This window comes from Zonotrichia albicollis, chromosome 8 (assembly GCF_047830755.1).
Source record: "Zonotrichia albicollis isolate bZonAlb1 chromosome 8, bZonAlb1.hap1, whole genome shotgun sequence".
Lineage (NCBI taxonomy): Eukaryota > Metazoa > Chordata > Aves > Passeriformes > Passerellidae > Zonotrichia > Zonotrichia albicollis.
Genome location: NC_133826.1, coordinates 5,663,310 through 5,678,792, shown reverse-complemented (window position 1 = coordinate 5,678,792; position 15,483 = coordinate 5,663,310). Strand labels below are relative to the sequence as shown.

At 43.5% G+C, this 15,483-nt stretch overlaps 1 protein-coding gene across 1 annotated transcript; it reads left to right on the top strand.

The window, feature by feature from the left end:
• The first annotated feature begins 2,668 nt into the window (after window positions 1-2,668).
• DMRTB1 (DMRT like family B with proline rich C-terminal 1) lies at window positions 2,669-10,263 on the top strand. Its single transcript, XM_074545773.1, has 4 exons — window positions 2,669-3,926; window positions 5,386-5,618; window positions 6,167-6,311; window positions 9,155-10,263. Exons 1-4 carry the CDS (start codon window positions 3,548-3,550, stop codon window positions 9,223-9,225), a joined length of 828 nt encoding a protein of 275 aa, XP_074401874.1. The 5' UTR covers window positions 2,669-3,547; the 3' UTR covers window positions 9,226-10,263.
• The last annotated feature ends 5,220 nt before the right edge of the window (window positions 10,264-15,483 follow it).

The window sequence follows — 15,483 nt, the reverse complement described above, 5'->3', positions numbered from 1 at the left end:
TGATACATTTTTAAGACTTTAAAATATGTATAAACTCCATCCAATTTTCTCTGATCACAGCATAGAGTTTCACCTTTTTGATATAGCAGATGAAAGTCAACATCTAACGGTGCCCTGGTTAAAACTGGTTTAAATACCACAACAACAATAAAACCCCACACACCTCAGTGGAATTCCTGCTTGCACTACAGAAGACAACATTTTAAAATAAAGGAATTGGTGCTGAAATAGAATTGAAAAGTTAAATCTGTTTATTTCAATTTAAAGAACTTTACTGCAACCAGATTTTAAAAAGGTTTAACCCAAACATATTTCAGCCATTTCAAATTTTAAGGTAGTTAGAATATAATCATATTGCACTGTTTCTATGCTGCACTCTCCCTCACAGTAAGAACAAAAAAAAAAAAAAAAAAAAAGTTTACTATAGTACAATTTCACCCTGATTAGAAAAGTAGAAAATACAGTGTACAGAAGTTTATTCATTGTCATGTAGGCTTGTTTGGGGCAAGATCAGACAACCTCGTGAGCTTGTCAGCTGAGCCCTGCAGGCCTGTGGCAGCACTGATGGACGTGTGCTGCTGGGAGGGGATTTGGTACTGCAGCTCAGCCAGAGCACGTCTGAAACTTTCATATCTTTTACAAGGAGCTTCTAACTATGAGGATGCTAAATATGCTACTTCATAAAATGATATTCTGGGACAGGTGAAGGTGTGAGAGTTCTTGGGCAGTTCTGCCTCTGCAGCTATATCTCCACATATTGATTATGCCCTGGCTGAGCTGTAAACACAGTTCTGCACAGTTATAATGGAGAAGACCTAATAGTAGTACTACTATATCAATTTTTATAAAATAACTTATGACAGTCCATAATGGATACTTCCAAACTACAAAGATTAAAAGGTAATTTCTGAATAGAGGATTTTAACTTAATATGTGATATCTTAAAAATTTGAAAGATATTCTTGATTTTTTTATGTATAAGAAAATGTATTTTGACCAAATGTGGAATATTTATTAATAGAGATCCCAGACTGAACAAATTTCTTGATTGAGTTGCTGTTGCTCTCTGAAATGTCAGAACACTTTTCTTGGGACAGAACAATTTTCTTGCCAAAAAACATTTCTTGTATGATTATTAGCTGGAAAGTCTGAGGAGGGAAAAAACCCAAACCCCAATTTTCTGCTATTCACTTTTATGACAGTCTTTTGATTTGTTCCCTTTTAGCTAAGTCATTGCTTTTCCTCACTGTCTCATGTACAAAGAAAACTGCACACCAAAACCACACATTTTATATGATTCAGAAGTTGGAAAGGAGTAGAGATATTATTGCTATTTATTTCAATAACATTAAGTCAGCAGGTTGCCTTCCTTTCATTTTGGCAAGATAATAATTCTTATAAATGCTACTTTAATACACAATTCTTTACACACTTTATGTTCTGCTCCCACCATATGTTATATTAAATGCTAGAGAAAACTAAGTTTTGAAGAGTTTTTATTGAGCCTCATTTTCTTTCAAATAGGAACAGAGAAGAAAATTATAATAGACATGAAGCTGCATCCACATACAAGTCTACACTTCATTCCAAAAATGTATTTAGGAATTGTTTTATCTTTTCTCTGTTATGGTCTTCTTACAGTGTGTGATTAGGCTAACTCAAATATATAGACAAAAACATAACAGGATTGGAGTAACGGAATTCTCTGAACTGCTTGCAGAAATAAGGATTTACCTCACAAGCAAAGAAAAATGCTCATTTTTCTACAAAAAGCAAGTCTAGTTATGTTTGAAACAAACTATATAGAGAGTATAATAAATCTTGGATGTTTAGGTGAAAATTGTTCAAAAGAAAAATCCACATGACTTTGAAAGATGTGGTTTAATTAGTCAAGAAACTGGTACAGGGCCCTTCCCTTCCCTTCCCTCCGTTCTATTACTAAATGGCTGGTACGCCATTTTAGAAAGAGAAGAGATACATTTCTGGGTATTTGAGTAAATGTCTTGAAGAATATTATTATGTGACTCAGAATAGAAAATTACTGAGGAAAACACATGTTGCCTACCTCTGCTCAAGGAGAGGAACACAGGAACAAAGGAACACAGATTGGGTATCTATGAAAAGATATAATTACAGTTTTTTAAAATGTGTCATCCATCCTCTTTCATTCTATAGTTAAATTAGCACAACCTGAGCATACAGTAAAAATATAGAGCATAAAATTAGGAATATTTTATGTGTCTGTATGTAATACAGAGTCAATATTTAGAATGAGTATGGGAAGATCAAGGCCTTGGCAAAATCCTACTGGAAATCTGTAGGATTTAGGTGCAAAATCCTACTGGGTCTTTTGCAAAGTGAGAGGGCTGAAATCTCGGCTGAGCTTTAGCGGGCACAGGGCTGGCTGCTCACTGGAAAAAAGACTTGTTGCCAAACCACAGTGTTGCCAAATCCCTAACGGGCCTGCTCTGCTGGGGCCTCACCCCCCAAGGTGCTGAAGGCTGCACAAAGGCTTTCCCGGATTCTTTGCACCAAGGGAAGGTTTCTTCTGCCAGCTCCGTGAAACAAACTCCATTGCAGTTAGAATTGTTTCAGAGCAAGCAGATAGATGCTACCTGGTTCTCTTGAGACTTAGTAGAAAGCTTCACTACTACTTGGCATTAATTTTTATCGTGTTCTCTTTAACACAGAAGCTATAGCCACCTTAGATTTTAAAGCAGCTGTTGTATAGATGAGAAAATTCAGCAGCGCAGTGCCTTACGTTACAAAGGCGGGAGTTTTCTCCTGAAGTGGGCTACTGTGTAAACCATGGGTTTGCAGCTACCAGCAGTAACAAATAACAAGTGCTTTCAAAGCAATACTAGAACTGGAGCATTCCTGTATTTCTAACTGTAAGCCTGCTTTTGTTTCCAGAGAATAAGGAATTCTGAAAAAAGGAAACAGGTCTTTGGAATGACATATGCTTTCCACCTTCATCTTAGTAGCTTCTTTTGAAAAACAGAATGATGAAAGTGTTCTTTTTCTGCTGAGGCAGTCACTCCTCCTCATCAAGAGAAGTATGCTGCAAATTGGAAACAAAACGGGACTGTAGTCTCGTGCATATTAAAACCGAATGCATGAGGTGTATGAAAGTGGGTGCAGATGTTAAACGTGCCAAAAGGGAAAATTATCTTTTAGGGCACTACGGTAAGGGACAGCGCATTCCCGTCCGTGCACACCGGTTCCATCCAAACCCCCCACCCCACGAGCACCGGCCCAGAGCGAGGCACCCGCCCGTGGGGCCCGTACCCCCCGCAGCTCCGGCAGGCTCGGCCCCCACGGCTCGGCTCCCGCCCGCACCAAAGGGCCCGGGCAGGGGGTGCCCGGGGGAGCCGTGCCAGGCGCAGGGCAGGGAGGCCGCGGGGAGCAGGGCGCTCCCCACCCGCTGCCATGGGCTCTCCTGGCCCCCGCCCCGGAATGTTACATGCCGGGCAGCCACCCTGTGCCGTAGAAAAGCCCAGAGGAAGGGGAGGGCCTGACGGGGGGTCTGGCCGGTCGCTGCGGTGCCATGGAGGCGGCCGAGGCCACGGCGAAGGCGCTGCGGGCACCCAAGTGCTCCCGCTGCCGCAACCACGGCTTCGTGGTGCCCGTCAAGGGCCACGCCGGACACTGCCGCTGGAAGCTGTGCCTGTGCGAGAAGTGCTCGCTCATCACCGAGCGCCAGAAGATCATGGCAGCCCAGAAGGCGCTGAGGCAGCAGGAGACGGAGCCGCCGGCCAGGGCGGGCGCGGAGCCCGTTCCGTCGGGCGAGGGCCGTGGGGCGGCGGCCCGGGAGGACGGGGCCCCCGAGCACTGCGGCCACGAGAGGAAGAAGGGCGCCCAGCCCGACAGCGGCGGCAAGGGCACGGCATGCTGGGCGCCACCGCCACCTCCCTTCAGGGACGACGGTAAGGACCTGTCCAGAGCCTTTCCCAGCATCTCCCTCTGTTCTCTTTCCCCTGTCAATGGCGCCACTTGTGCACTTCGGGGATTCCTCAGGCTGCGGCTGCCCGGAGAGCCACTCGCTCCTGCATTCTGTCCCGCTCTCCTTGCCCTGAGGGCGCTGGGCTGCCATGCGGGCTCTGTAGCCTCATCCCTTTGCTTCGCAGCGCGGCGCGGGAACGGCGTGCTCGGCCTCGCCGCCCCCTGCGAGCTCGAAGCTTAGGCAAAGTGGCTTTCACCGAGAGGGGAATTAATCTGGGAGTGCAACAAAACTGGATCTGCTCCGCTTATTTCTCTGAGCGCTTTCACTGTGTTTATAAACTCACAGGTACAAAATTCCAGCAAAAAAAAAAAGCTAAAAAGTTCAGCGATAGCATGTGAATAAGTAAGGTACTGCTGCAGCTGTCTGTAGCTAGCATTTCATGCTAGCACTAAAAGCAAAAGACCTTTTTGCCTTAATTCATACCTGTAGCAGAGACTAAATTTGGTTTGGATGACTTGATGTAAAAGTGAATTTGGTATTTAAGAGCAGGGCATAAACTTCTCAGGTGGAGCAGTTGTGTGGTCTGTCATCTCTTAAATGGCTTCCTTTAATAGAGTTTTAAATGTGACTTGTCTAATTTATTATAGTAACTCCCTTCTATTACTATCAGAATGTTGCAGAAATTCTTCCTGATGGGAGTAGTCATGAATCTGAGCCTCTGGAGAGCTGGCAGCCTGCAAGACAAAATGTTGTTCTGAGAAGACTTATTTTGGACATCTGCAGTCCCCAGAGAATACTCTCAATAACTTACCCTTTTTAGCTTTGTTTTGGAATAAAAGTATGTTTATAGATGACAGTAGCTATACAGATGTTTGTCAGTCCTTCTCTTAACATTGCTAACCTGCTGGCCAACTTCAATAAAAGATTAGGCACAAATTTACAGTACTGCAGAGGTAAACCTTTCAAAGGAAATTCTTTGCCTTCTCTGCCAGTCAGAGGATGGGGCAGACAAGAAGGACCCTGTTTACATTCAAATAGCCACTCTTTTTCCTAAAATTTCAGAGAGGCCATATAAGATTCAAGATGCAAGATAAAAAGTGAAGTAACTAATTTTTGCTTCTGGTTTGTTTGTGTATGACCCTAAAACTGAGTGTGCTGTAAGTTAACCTAAGAAGTGACAGATAAGACTGCATTATTAGAATGCTAGAAAGTTAGAACTCTGCTATTTCTCTGGAATTTTGTTTTAATTACCACTTGAGTCAAAAGTTAAGGTAGGTTGTTTTGCTCTTGTTGATGTTCTGAAAGAATAAGATTCTGTAGCCAGTGCTTTACTAAGGATAAACTTCACAGTACACAAGACAGAAAAGTTCTGCAGCTACTTCTGCTCAACTCCATAAAATTACATGGATCATTTTATTTGTTCTTTTCTCATTGTTCCCTAGCTCATCCTGCTTTTCCTCCAGAATACCCTGTCAACCCAGAATACCTGGAGAGAGAAATCCCAAAAGTGTATCCTGGGTGTTCTGGGGTATATCCCTACCACCCATTTTCCCTGGGATTTGCCATCAATGAGTCAAGTGGTGGGGAAGCTCCATCACCTCCAGGGATATCACTTCAGAGAGGATTCCGACACATTCCTAGCAGCTATGTGCCAGGGAATGCAACCACTGTATCAGTGAGTAGCCTGCTTTTAATTACCTCTGCTAATTCTGCTTTATTTTAGCTGGTGAAGTAACCATGAACAGTCTTTTTCCTTATCAGTTACTTCATAGCATTTTGATACATTGCACTGAAGAAAACATTAGCAAATAGTGATGTTAATAATCTGACCTGCTTTCGGTGCAGTTAATCAGGTGATGTTAAGGTAGAGTGGTCTGCCTCAAGACAATAAACAATAGATCTATTATGCTTGTATAGAAACTCCCTGTCACATTTTAGGGGTTACTGAGAAAGAAGATTGCTGCTCCTGGTTTAAACCAACTACTCCAATGAGATGCTAGAACAGGTGACAAGGACTTAAAAGATTCAGTTTTGCTCTGACATGGTCTGAGAAGTTCTTGCTCCTCAGCTGCAGCATGTTGTCCTGTGCACAGACTTTCACATGCCAATACGTGCACTGACATGGCAGCAAATGGACAAAACCCCAGAAATGGTCTGATATCGCAGGTGTATCCTGGAGAGAGTCTTTAGATGGAAGGTGATCTGCTTCATGTGTGTCCCCAGGTTCCAGATGGAGCTGGAGATTTCCCTCAAGGATACTACACTCCTCTGCGTCCGTTCATCCCGCCAGGATTTCTGACCGGCATTCATTACATCCCAGCTCCGGTTTCACTCAACATCCTGGCTGAAACAACCAAGGAAGTGCATGGTAAGAGAGAGTCACTGGTAACCTGCTTTCAGTATCTAATCACAGAGATGGAAACCCAGGAAATCCTGATCCCAGCTAGTTTTGACCTCTGTGATCCTGAAGTCCTGACTCCTGGGCCAGCCTGTAGAGCTCTGGGAAGGGCTGACCCAGGGGAGGCAGCCTGGCTTGCTTGGGCTTTCCAGCTGACAAGCACCTCAGTCTCAGGCAGATGTCAAAGTCCCAGGACTCAGAGCTATTCCAGAAAATGATCTCTTGATGTTCTCAAAAAGAAAATATTTCTCTACATAGCCAGTGTGCAGGGCATATCTTAAAAATTATTGGTTGTTTTTCAGTTTGGACAAATTGTTAAAAAATAATGTGGACTAACACCATGAATAATACAAAATTTCTTGCTCACATGAAAATCCTAGATTTTAATTGCTGGAAAAGAAAGATTGCTTCAGAATCTCTGATTCCCAGAGGATTTTAAATTTCTGTCATAGATTAAGTCTTTATGCTCCTTTTATTTTAGGTCTCTTTCATGTACTGTGCCTACATGTGGACATATTTGTGATTATATTAGCGAGTTTTTTATTTGGCTGCAGCTAAGCTGTGACCACAAGAGGGTAGAGCTGCTCAGAGAATTAACCAGTAATACTGGATGCGTAAATAGCCAGTTTTAAGTTTTTTTAATTTTAAATTTTTAAAAATGAAGATAAATCGATATAACTTTCTCTTCTTGAACATGAGAACAAAAAAATCATTAAGTGAGCTGTTTATGAAATAGATTACGTCACCCACTGAAAAATCAAGAGGGAGGAGAAAGAAGTAGAATGATCTCAACTGAAAAGATGGTGGTGATGGTGATGTGGGACAAAATGTAAATTGGGGTTTTTTGGTCTAATTTCTCAACAACATAAGGCTCATTTTCTGTTAATGTCAGTCCTCTCATAACTCTTCAACCCATTAGCTATTTTCAGCCAAGCATATCTGTTGTGATGCCTGCACACTGCTGATGTGCAAGGGAAGCAGATGCCTCCCACTGAAGCATTTGCTTGCAGCCCTGTTGGGGTGCAGGGCTGGCTGTGCCCCTGCACTCGGTCCTGACTGGGCTGTGTGTCCCTGGGCCAGCCACCGAGTGCCTGCCAGTGGGGACACATCCCCCAGCACTCAGGGCATCCCTGCTCCTTGTCTGGCTGGCAAGCCAAAGGAAGGGGAGCAGGAGATGTGCTGGACAAGGGGAACATGGAGAATATGGCAGAACGGGGCTGTACAGACATTGTAGAAATGTGCAGTTATTGTAAGATACTGATAAAGGCAGTGTGTAGGAGATACTGGTGCACTGGAGGTGAAGTTTGAGTTTGAGGGGAAGAGAGGGAAACAAGGGCTAGATCAGGGAGTGTGTGTGAGGATTAATGGGCTTTGTGATTTGGAGGGGACAAAAATCTGGGGGATGCTGCAGTGGCAGAGAACATGTAGGGAGCTGTAGCTTTTCTGTTGGACTCTGAGGGAAGCGAAGGAACAGGGAGTAGCACACAAACATGGGGGACAAGGTGAAGTTACAGTAGTGCATGAGGGAAACAGAGGAAATCCAGTCCTGCGTTGGTAGGGAGAAGTTGTACTGGCCAAAACCTGATGGAAACAGAACTGGAGAGGAAACATCAGTGGAGCAGCGTCCCCCAGGGAGCAAAATGCCATCTAATGACCTCAGCCCTTAACACACACCAGGGAAATCACAGCCCAGGCACAGTGCCATAGGAAACAATGCATCATGGATTGTGTTGCTCAGAGAACAATCCAGTTTCCTTAGTGCAATGGAGAAAGTAGAAATTAATTCTACTGCATAGCATTTGTGCTCCAGGATATGTAGGAATTTGCAATTGTAACCCAGTGAGGGGGAATAATTCTGCATGAGGTCATTCAAAATAGCCTGGCAGCAGAAGATGCAGATGTAAAGGGAAGAGTGAAACTAATAAATTCTTTCTGGAATTCAAGATGCTTGAAAAAAGAGAAAAGCTGTAATGTGTAATGCATGAGGATGTGTTAGGATTGCATAATGTCTTTTCTTTTTTCAAAATGGAGCTGACTGAAACCTGCAGTTAAACTTGGGAACATCCTTTCTCCAGAAACCTCCCGAACTGAGGTGAAATGGGCTTTCTGGCAAAACTGCTGCAGGAAGATGAATATAGAAAGCCCTAGCAGGGTGATAGCTGGTGAGGAGAAGTATCTGTGATCTCTGCCCAGAAGGAAATTGCAGATAAAAACAAAAAATTAAAAACTGGATCCAAGGCTTACCTGAAGTAAGCCTAGGGTAGAAGATGCTTCCAGAAAGGTTTGAGTTAATGAGGCCAGTTCAGTTTACAGGGGTGGTGTGAAGTATAGACATGTTGTTACACAATTTCATGCAGTATTGACTGGTCATGTTACAGAGATTTGACAAAATAAACACAAGATATGTCCAGTAAAACAGCCAGTACAGCATCTGATGGTAGACTCTGGTTGCAAATGGTTGGCTTTCTAAAAGAGCAAGCCACAGAAAACCAAAACTCAGGTTGCCTGTGAAGAGATGAGGGAGCTTTTAATGCAAATTGCCAAGTAAATACTTGAGAAAATAAAAATCCCGAGTTGGATTTGAAAATGGATTATGAATCAGTTTGAGAATTCACAGGAGTGTTAGAAAAGCATGGCATAGGTTCACTGTGGGTAAGTGGGCAGAAGTGTCTGCCTCATACTTCTATTCCAGTGCAGCTTCAAATGTGGAAATGTGATTGATTCCAGGTGTAACAAGAACTGAAACAAAGGGTTTGGGGTTTCTGCTTCTTTGCTTGTGTTTAACTCTGACATTTTTCTATTCTTCATTTTAGCCACTGAAGCTGACAGTGAGGATTCAGGCGTGGTTCATGAATGTGGCCAACCTCCTTCTTCCCCAGAATAAACAAGAAGAGACCAATCTGTACATTATACACAACAAATGGGCTGGAGGAGAGCTGAGAGCAGGCAGCACTGTTCCCATTTCTGAGTGTTAGTTAATGAGGGTAGAGTGACACTTAATCACTGAGCAGTCACAACAGCTAGGAGGGGATTAGTCCCTGCCTCACTTTATGATCAATGTTGGAGCTACCAGGCTCACAGCTCTGCCTCCCAAGCACTACAAAGCCCATGTTCCTAAAAGGTTTTTCAGTGAAAGCAATAAATGATTATGACACTGAATTTGTTCCTCTGCTGAGGCTACCTGGCTCCCAGACCATGGTCTCTGAGCCATGTGCACTCTGCAGCATTTTCACGTTCATGACAGTAGTCACAAAGATGTTGTTTGTATCAGTTTGCTACAAAGGAAATCTGGTTCTCAATGTTACAGAAGAGTTCAGGGATGTGGAGCCTGAAGACTGTGTGAGAGAGGATGAGAAGACAGCCTGGGTTGCTGATGCACTTGGTGCCTAGGAATGACTGAGCAGGGCAGGGAAGGTGGGTGCTGTCTGGAAGGACACAGCAGGAATGTCTTGAAAGGCCTGGTGCCTCCACATTGTTTCTGCCTCCTCTAAGGCACCTGCTGTGTAGGTTGGGGACGAGTTGATTGGGATCACTCTTGTCACACAGGCTTCACATCTGACATTTTGAATGTCCTTGATGATTTGTACATGATTTAGTGTTGTTTAACTCAGGACAGCTGAAACTGAGCAGTGCTGTTTGTTTGTAAAGGGCTCCTGTAGACAGTTTTACACGTGTGTACTGGAAGTGCACTGTGGCATAGCCAAGGTGTGGAGAGATTAGCCCAGGACAAAACACCAGTTACAATAATAATTAGTCAAATCCATCCTTACTATGATTGTCAGTGATAATCTTTAATTAAAAATGAATGGCTTATTCCTCTACTGTTTTTCCTGCATTAATTGGTTTTGTATCAAGTGGATCAGTTGTTAATGTTGGAATAATTGGGGTGAGACTTTTGTATAATTAAAAAAGATGCATTAAACAGTTGTTATGGTTTGATGTGTGTCTGCATGTAATTTTTCCAGCCAAATGTCATGTTGCCCTGAACAGCTCTGTGTAACAGACTTGTCTGGAAAGAGATTTAGGCCTCAGTATTTTTTTTCCTACATCTTTCTGCTTCTGTAGAGGTGAGCGCAGTAAAATAAACAGACTTCTTTTCTGATATTTGTAAGAAGGAAAGAAGTTCTGCTAAACTGAACATTTATCTTTTGTTTAATGTAGTAGGTGATCTTCTGGAATGCTTTGCAGTGCAGTGTTCTGGCAAAAAAGTGAAAGTGGCAAATTTAGAACTGCCATGAAATAAAACCAGAAAAACTCATTTATCTAGAGCAAAGAATCTGATGTACAACTTGTTATAGTTTAGATTTACAACAGGATCTTTGCTCCCCAGAGTGTTCCAAAACTTCTGTCTGCTTGGAAAGCTCTGGATACCTCTTTCTTTTCAAAATAAAATAATCTACAAACAGAAACACCAGCAGTGCCTACAAAGCAGGTTCCTCTGTGGATGGAGGGTTTGTTTTTTATAACATAATTATTTAAGAAAATAGCAATGTTCAGGATGAATACTTGAACCAGCTCCTTCCCAGATATTTTTCTAAAGTCATATTCAGTGTTGTATTACTCCTTAAATCCCAAAGCAGGGTGGATTGCAGCCCATTTCAGTGACTGTAATGCACAGCCACTGTAGATACACATACAGCACTGTTTGCTCTCTGTTCTACTGGGCCAGTGACTGCTTCCAGACTGCCAAGTCAAACTCCTTATTTTCCTTTTCCTCCATCTTTCTGAACAACCATCAAGTGAACCAAAGCCCTTACTTGGCTGCTGGAAGGATGGTCTGGCACCCCACAAGGGTCTCCCTTGCTGTGTTGCTGCAGATAAATGGGCATCTCCAGAGGGAAGTAGTTTAAGAAAGAGCCAGAGAAAGGTAATTAAACTGAAAAGATGGAGAAGTTGATTATAGGGGGAGTCTAAAGTCAGTTTTAGAACACACCAGGTGTGGCAGAGCAGCTGTAAAACCATTGCCAAACCTTGCTGCTTTATACACCTGAAGGAAAAGAAGGTGACTGGGGCAAAGGGTCAAGTGATTTTCACAGAATCACAGAATGACCAGGTTGGAAGAGACCTTTAACATCATGGAGTCCAACCCAGCCCCAACAGCCCAACTGAACCCTGGCACCCAGTGCCACATCCAGGCTTTGTTAAACACACCCAGGGGTGGTGACTCCACCACCTCCCCAGGCAGATGATTCCAGTGCTTTATCACTCTTTCAGTAAAAAACTTTTTTCTAACATCCAACCCAAGTCTCCCTCGGCACAGCTTAAGTCTCTGTGTTCCTACAGCTGTAGGAAAACAGAGAGGCCAATCCTGTTTAATATACTTAATCTTGTCACCAGTCAATTCTGTGTGGTGTCATTTCAGACTTGTACACTTCAGGAAACTTGTCCCCAAGTTCTTGCACCTATCCCTGCCCAGAGATGTAAATGATTTGGTAAGAGAACTGAAAATGGGTAACTCTCCAGGTGACAGGATGAACTATCTTACATGGATAATTCAAGCTTTCATTCTTCCACTTTGTGCTCAGCTTGTCCTTTTTAACCAAGGAAAAACCATTCCTTGACAACTGGCATTGTCACACTGTGCACTTAAGGACTTCAAAGTGAGCAATTTTAATTCCAAACTTAGTGCCAACTAGTGTTTCCAATAATTAAACTCTGTGATCTCTTCTGACTCCATTTATTTAAATAAATGACTTCGGGATAATGAAATCAGTTTGGATTGAAAAGGAATTATTTGGATTAGACAAGTCACTCAGAGGTTGTTCCAGCCTAAATCATCCCAGAATTTTATTGTTTTTTATTAAGGCTGAATTGACAGAGACTTTGGTTGAATTAATAAAATTCGTGAAGGAAAAGGAAAGGATTCTTTTTGCTTCTGAAATCTTTCTGCATACAAGCTGCTACTGGTTGCAGTAGGAAATCTGCAAATATATGCAGTTGTCATCATCATTATTTTCAGATTTCTGCGGATTCACTCCCTTGAGCTGAACTCCTGCAGGTGTGATTCCTAACACCTGGCACTTCTGTCAGTTCTCTGTCCTTGCTGCAAGTCCCTGGGTCCTCACAGAGCCACGCCTCTTGTTTGTTCCTTGAAGGAGAAAAACTGGAATTAGGAGGCAGCTCTTTAACTTTTACTCCCACCACCAATTTTGTTATTTCAGTGGAATTCCTTGTGAGGGTGGAGAGAGTGGACAGCATTGGTTAGGTATTTAAGTTTAGAATCCAGATTTTATGGAGAGGTGTCTGTGACACTCAAACCTCTCAGATTGTAGATCTGCTTGCTTTTTTATATTTTGGTAGGAGCTTTAGAAAAATTAAAACAAACCCAAGAGATTTTAGAAGGATGGTATAATATGTCCATTCTGCAAACATATGTAGGATTCATCTGTCATTTCCCTGCAGCAGACTGCTCAGTGTTAACACTCTTGGACTATTGGCTTCTACATCTGGACTGAAGCAGGTTTTCATATGACAGTAATTATAATACTCCTTCTAGGTTTGTTTTTTTTTCTTCTTGGAATTAGATGCACTCAGTTGGAAACCTCTGAGTCCACAGCAAGACTAAAGCTGGTTTTTCCACATTAATGAGTAATTAATTTTGAACTGCAATCCAAAGAAATATTTAATTGCTTACCAATAAAGTCCTCTTGCAGCAAAGAAAAATTTCCTTCCCCTTAAAAAAATAGTTTTCATGACAGAAAAATTCTTTACGACGTGAAACATAACTATTTTAGAACAGTGAAAACTTTAATTAAATCATTCTCATAGGCAAGTGGGTCTACTTTTCCCATTTTTTTTTTGCCCAATATTTTACTACCCCAACATTAGCATTAGTTACAGAGTTATGTCTCTGCTTAGCTTGCCAGAATGTAAGGGAGAAATCCAAATGTAAAGAGAGACCTTGTGGAAAGTGTTCCTGAAATCAGAGAGGGGCTGCCTGCCTGTTTTTCTGCAGCCCAGAGAGAGCTCCTGATCCACCACAGATACCCAGGCAGTGCCATGTCCACACACCCACCTTGTGCATTTGACTTTTCCATATATCCTTACAGGTACATCTTACCATACACAAGTAAGCTTGGCTTCAACAATTCTGAAAGAGCTCCCACAAAAAACATATTTATTTTGGCATTACTGTTAATTACAATGGGTCTCATTTCTTCTTGCTGGTTCTTTGGATCTTCTCCTGAGCCAGGCAACATTAGTGGTGACTTTGCTGCTGATTACAGAGGGTGATCCCCTGTGGATGTAGCTGTGATTCCACACAGGTTTTTTGGTTTGGTTTGGTTTTTTTTTTTTTTTTTTTTTTTGTTTTTTTTTACACAACTGTCTTCAGTGGAGGCATTTCTGGTTTCATTTCATAATTACTGTCAGGGTTTTACAGCCTTACTGGTACAAGGGACTCAAAAGTGCTCAAGCCACGTAAGCTACAGCAAATACATTTATTTTTACAAAATTCTTCTTCTTTCCAGAGAATGTGGTTTAAATAACAGCTACATACATAGTTCTCTGGGAGAACCTTCCCATTTTTTTTTTTTTACAAAAGGCTCTGTTTCTCATTAAGAAATGTATTCTTTTGATCAAGGTGCAAATCGACTGTTTCTCATGCTCTTCCAACAGTAAATATACACTTAAATTCCACAAATTCAAAAGCCTCGTGTACCTGCAGATGGCTGACTTTCCACATCCCCTTCCTCATGGAGCGCCTCACGTTGTGAAATGGCTCCTGGCTTCCTGCTGATCCTCAAAACTGGGATTATAGATCCCTCCTGCCTGTCCCCGAGGGCACAAAGGCGCTGGGATTACAGATCCCTCCTGCCTGTCCCCGAGGGCACAAAGGCGCTGGGATTACAGATCCCTCCTGCCTGTCCCCGAAGGCACAAAGGCGCTGACATTACAGCTCTCCCCTGCCTCACTCCAAAGGCACAAAGGCCGAGGGTGGACACCTCAGTGCCGGAGCTTTGCGGGCTGTGCAGAGCCCACACCCGCCCGGGCCACCTTCCCTGCTGTCCCAGCCTTCAGCCGCGCTTTGCTTTCCCTCAAAACACCTCATCAGAATTTTTCATGGCCGCTACAACAAATGAATCAGCGCCAAACCTCAAAAAAAGTTCAAGAGGGATAACAATTTTCACCTTCCGACGCAAAGCACCTGGCGTACTCCAATGGAACTCTGAAATGGGAGATGGGAAATCAGAATCCCGATTCGTTTCTTTGGAGTTTGGCAGCGATTCACGAAGTGGGAGTGGGGCCGGCCCTCCGCTAGGGGGCGCTCGCGAGGCCGCGGCCATGGCGCCCCCACCTCCTGAGGGAACGGCTCCTCCCCGGCTCCTGCCCGTGTCCCCGCCTCAGCTCCGCGGCAATGGACTGTCCTTTCATGCCACTGGGCAAACAGGTACAGGCTCGGGGGTTCAGTCGTGAGTCCCGGAGACTTTTGCTGTGGTGGTAGCCAGACATGGTGCAGACTTCCTCAGTGTGGGCAGAGGCCAGCGGTGGTTTCGTACTCAGGCGGAGCTGCTCGCTCGCAACCTGCCCTGGTGAGAGCTGCGCTGCTTAGAGCGGCTCTGCCGGCTCCAAGGTTGTCTCTGTCCCTGCCTGGGCCAGTCCCTTCTGCACTGAACTCCATGCTCCTTGTGGGCCCCTTCCAACTGCAGAATTCCATGATTCTGCAGCTTTGGCGGTGCTGAGAGGAAAATTTCCATGAAGAAGTTAACCCGCGGTCCCTTGGTGTTTGTTAACCGGGGCAGAGCAAACAGCGTACCCAGGCCAAGCCAGTGATAGTGGCAGGATCATGCGTGGTAACTACAGTTAAACCCCAGTTTTGGATGGCATTTACGGCATTGACTTTCACAAGCCCAAAACACATTACTTGGTGTTTGTTAACCGGGGCAGAGCACACAGTGCTCCAGGGAAGGTGTGTGCCCAGGCCACGCCAGTGATGGTGGCAGGATCATGAGTGATAACTACAGCTAAACCCAAGTTTTGGATGGCATTTATGGGATTGACTTCCACAGCATAAAACAAGCCCAAAACACATTACTCATACTTGATACAGCTTTATATTTGACACCCATTCAAAAAGTTCTTGCTTTCAGACTATTCTTTCAATTTGAGAAGTCTAAATATAAAACCCACCAAATCTGTAGCA

Excerpts from the sequence above, each read along its gene's own strand:
- DMRTB1 (XM_074545773.1), top strand. The coding sequence starts at position 3,548 with ATGGAGGCGGCCGAGGCCACGGCGAAGGCGCTGCGGGCACCCAAGTGC. Across the intron at positions 3,927-5,385 it reads ACCTCCCTTCAGGGACGACG|CTCATCCTGCTTTTCCTCCA; the intron begins GTAAGGACCTGT and ends ATTGTTCCCTAG. Across the intron at positions 6,312-9,154 it reads AACAACCAAGGAAGTGCATG|CCACTGAAGCTGACAGTGAG; the intron begins GTAAGAGAGAGT and ends TCTTCATTTTAG.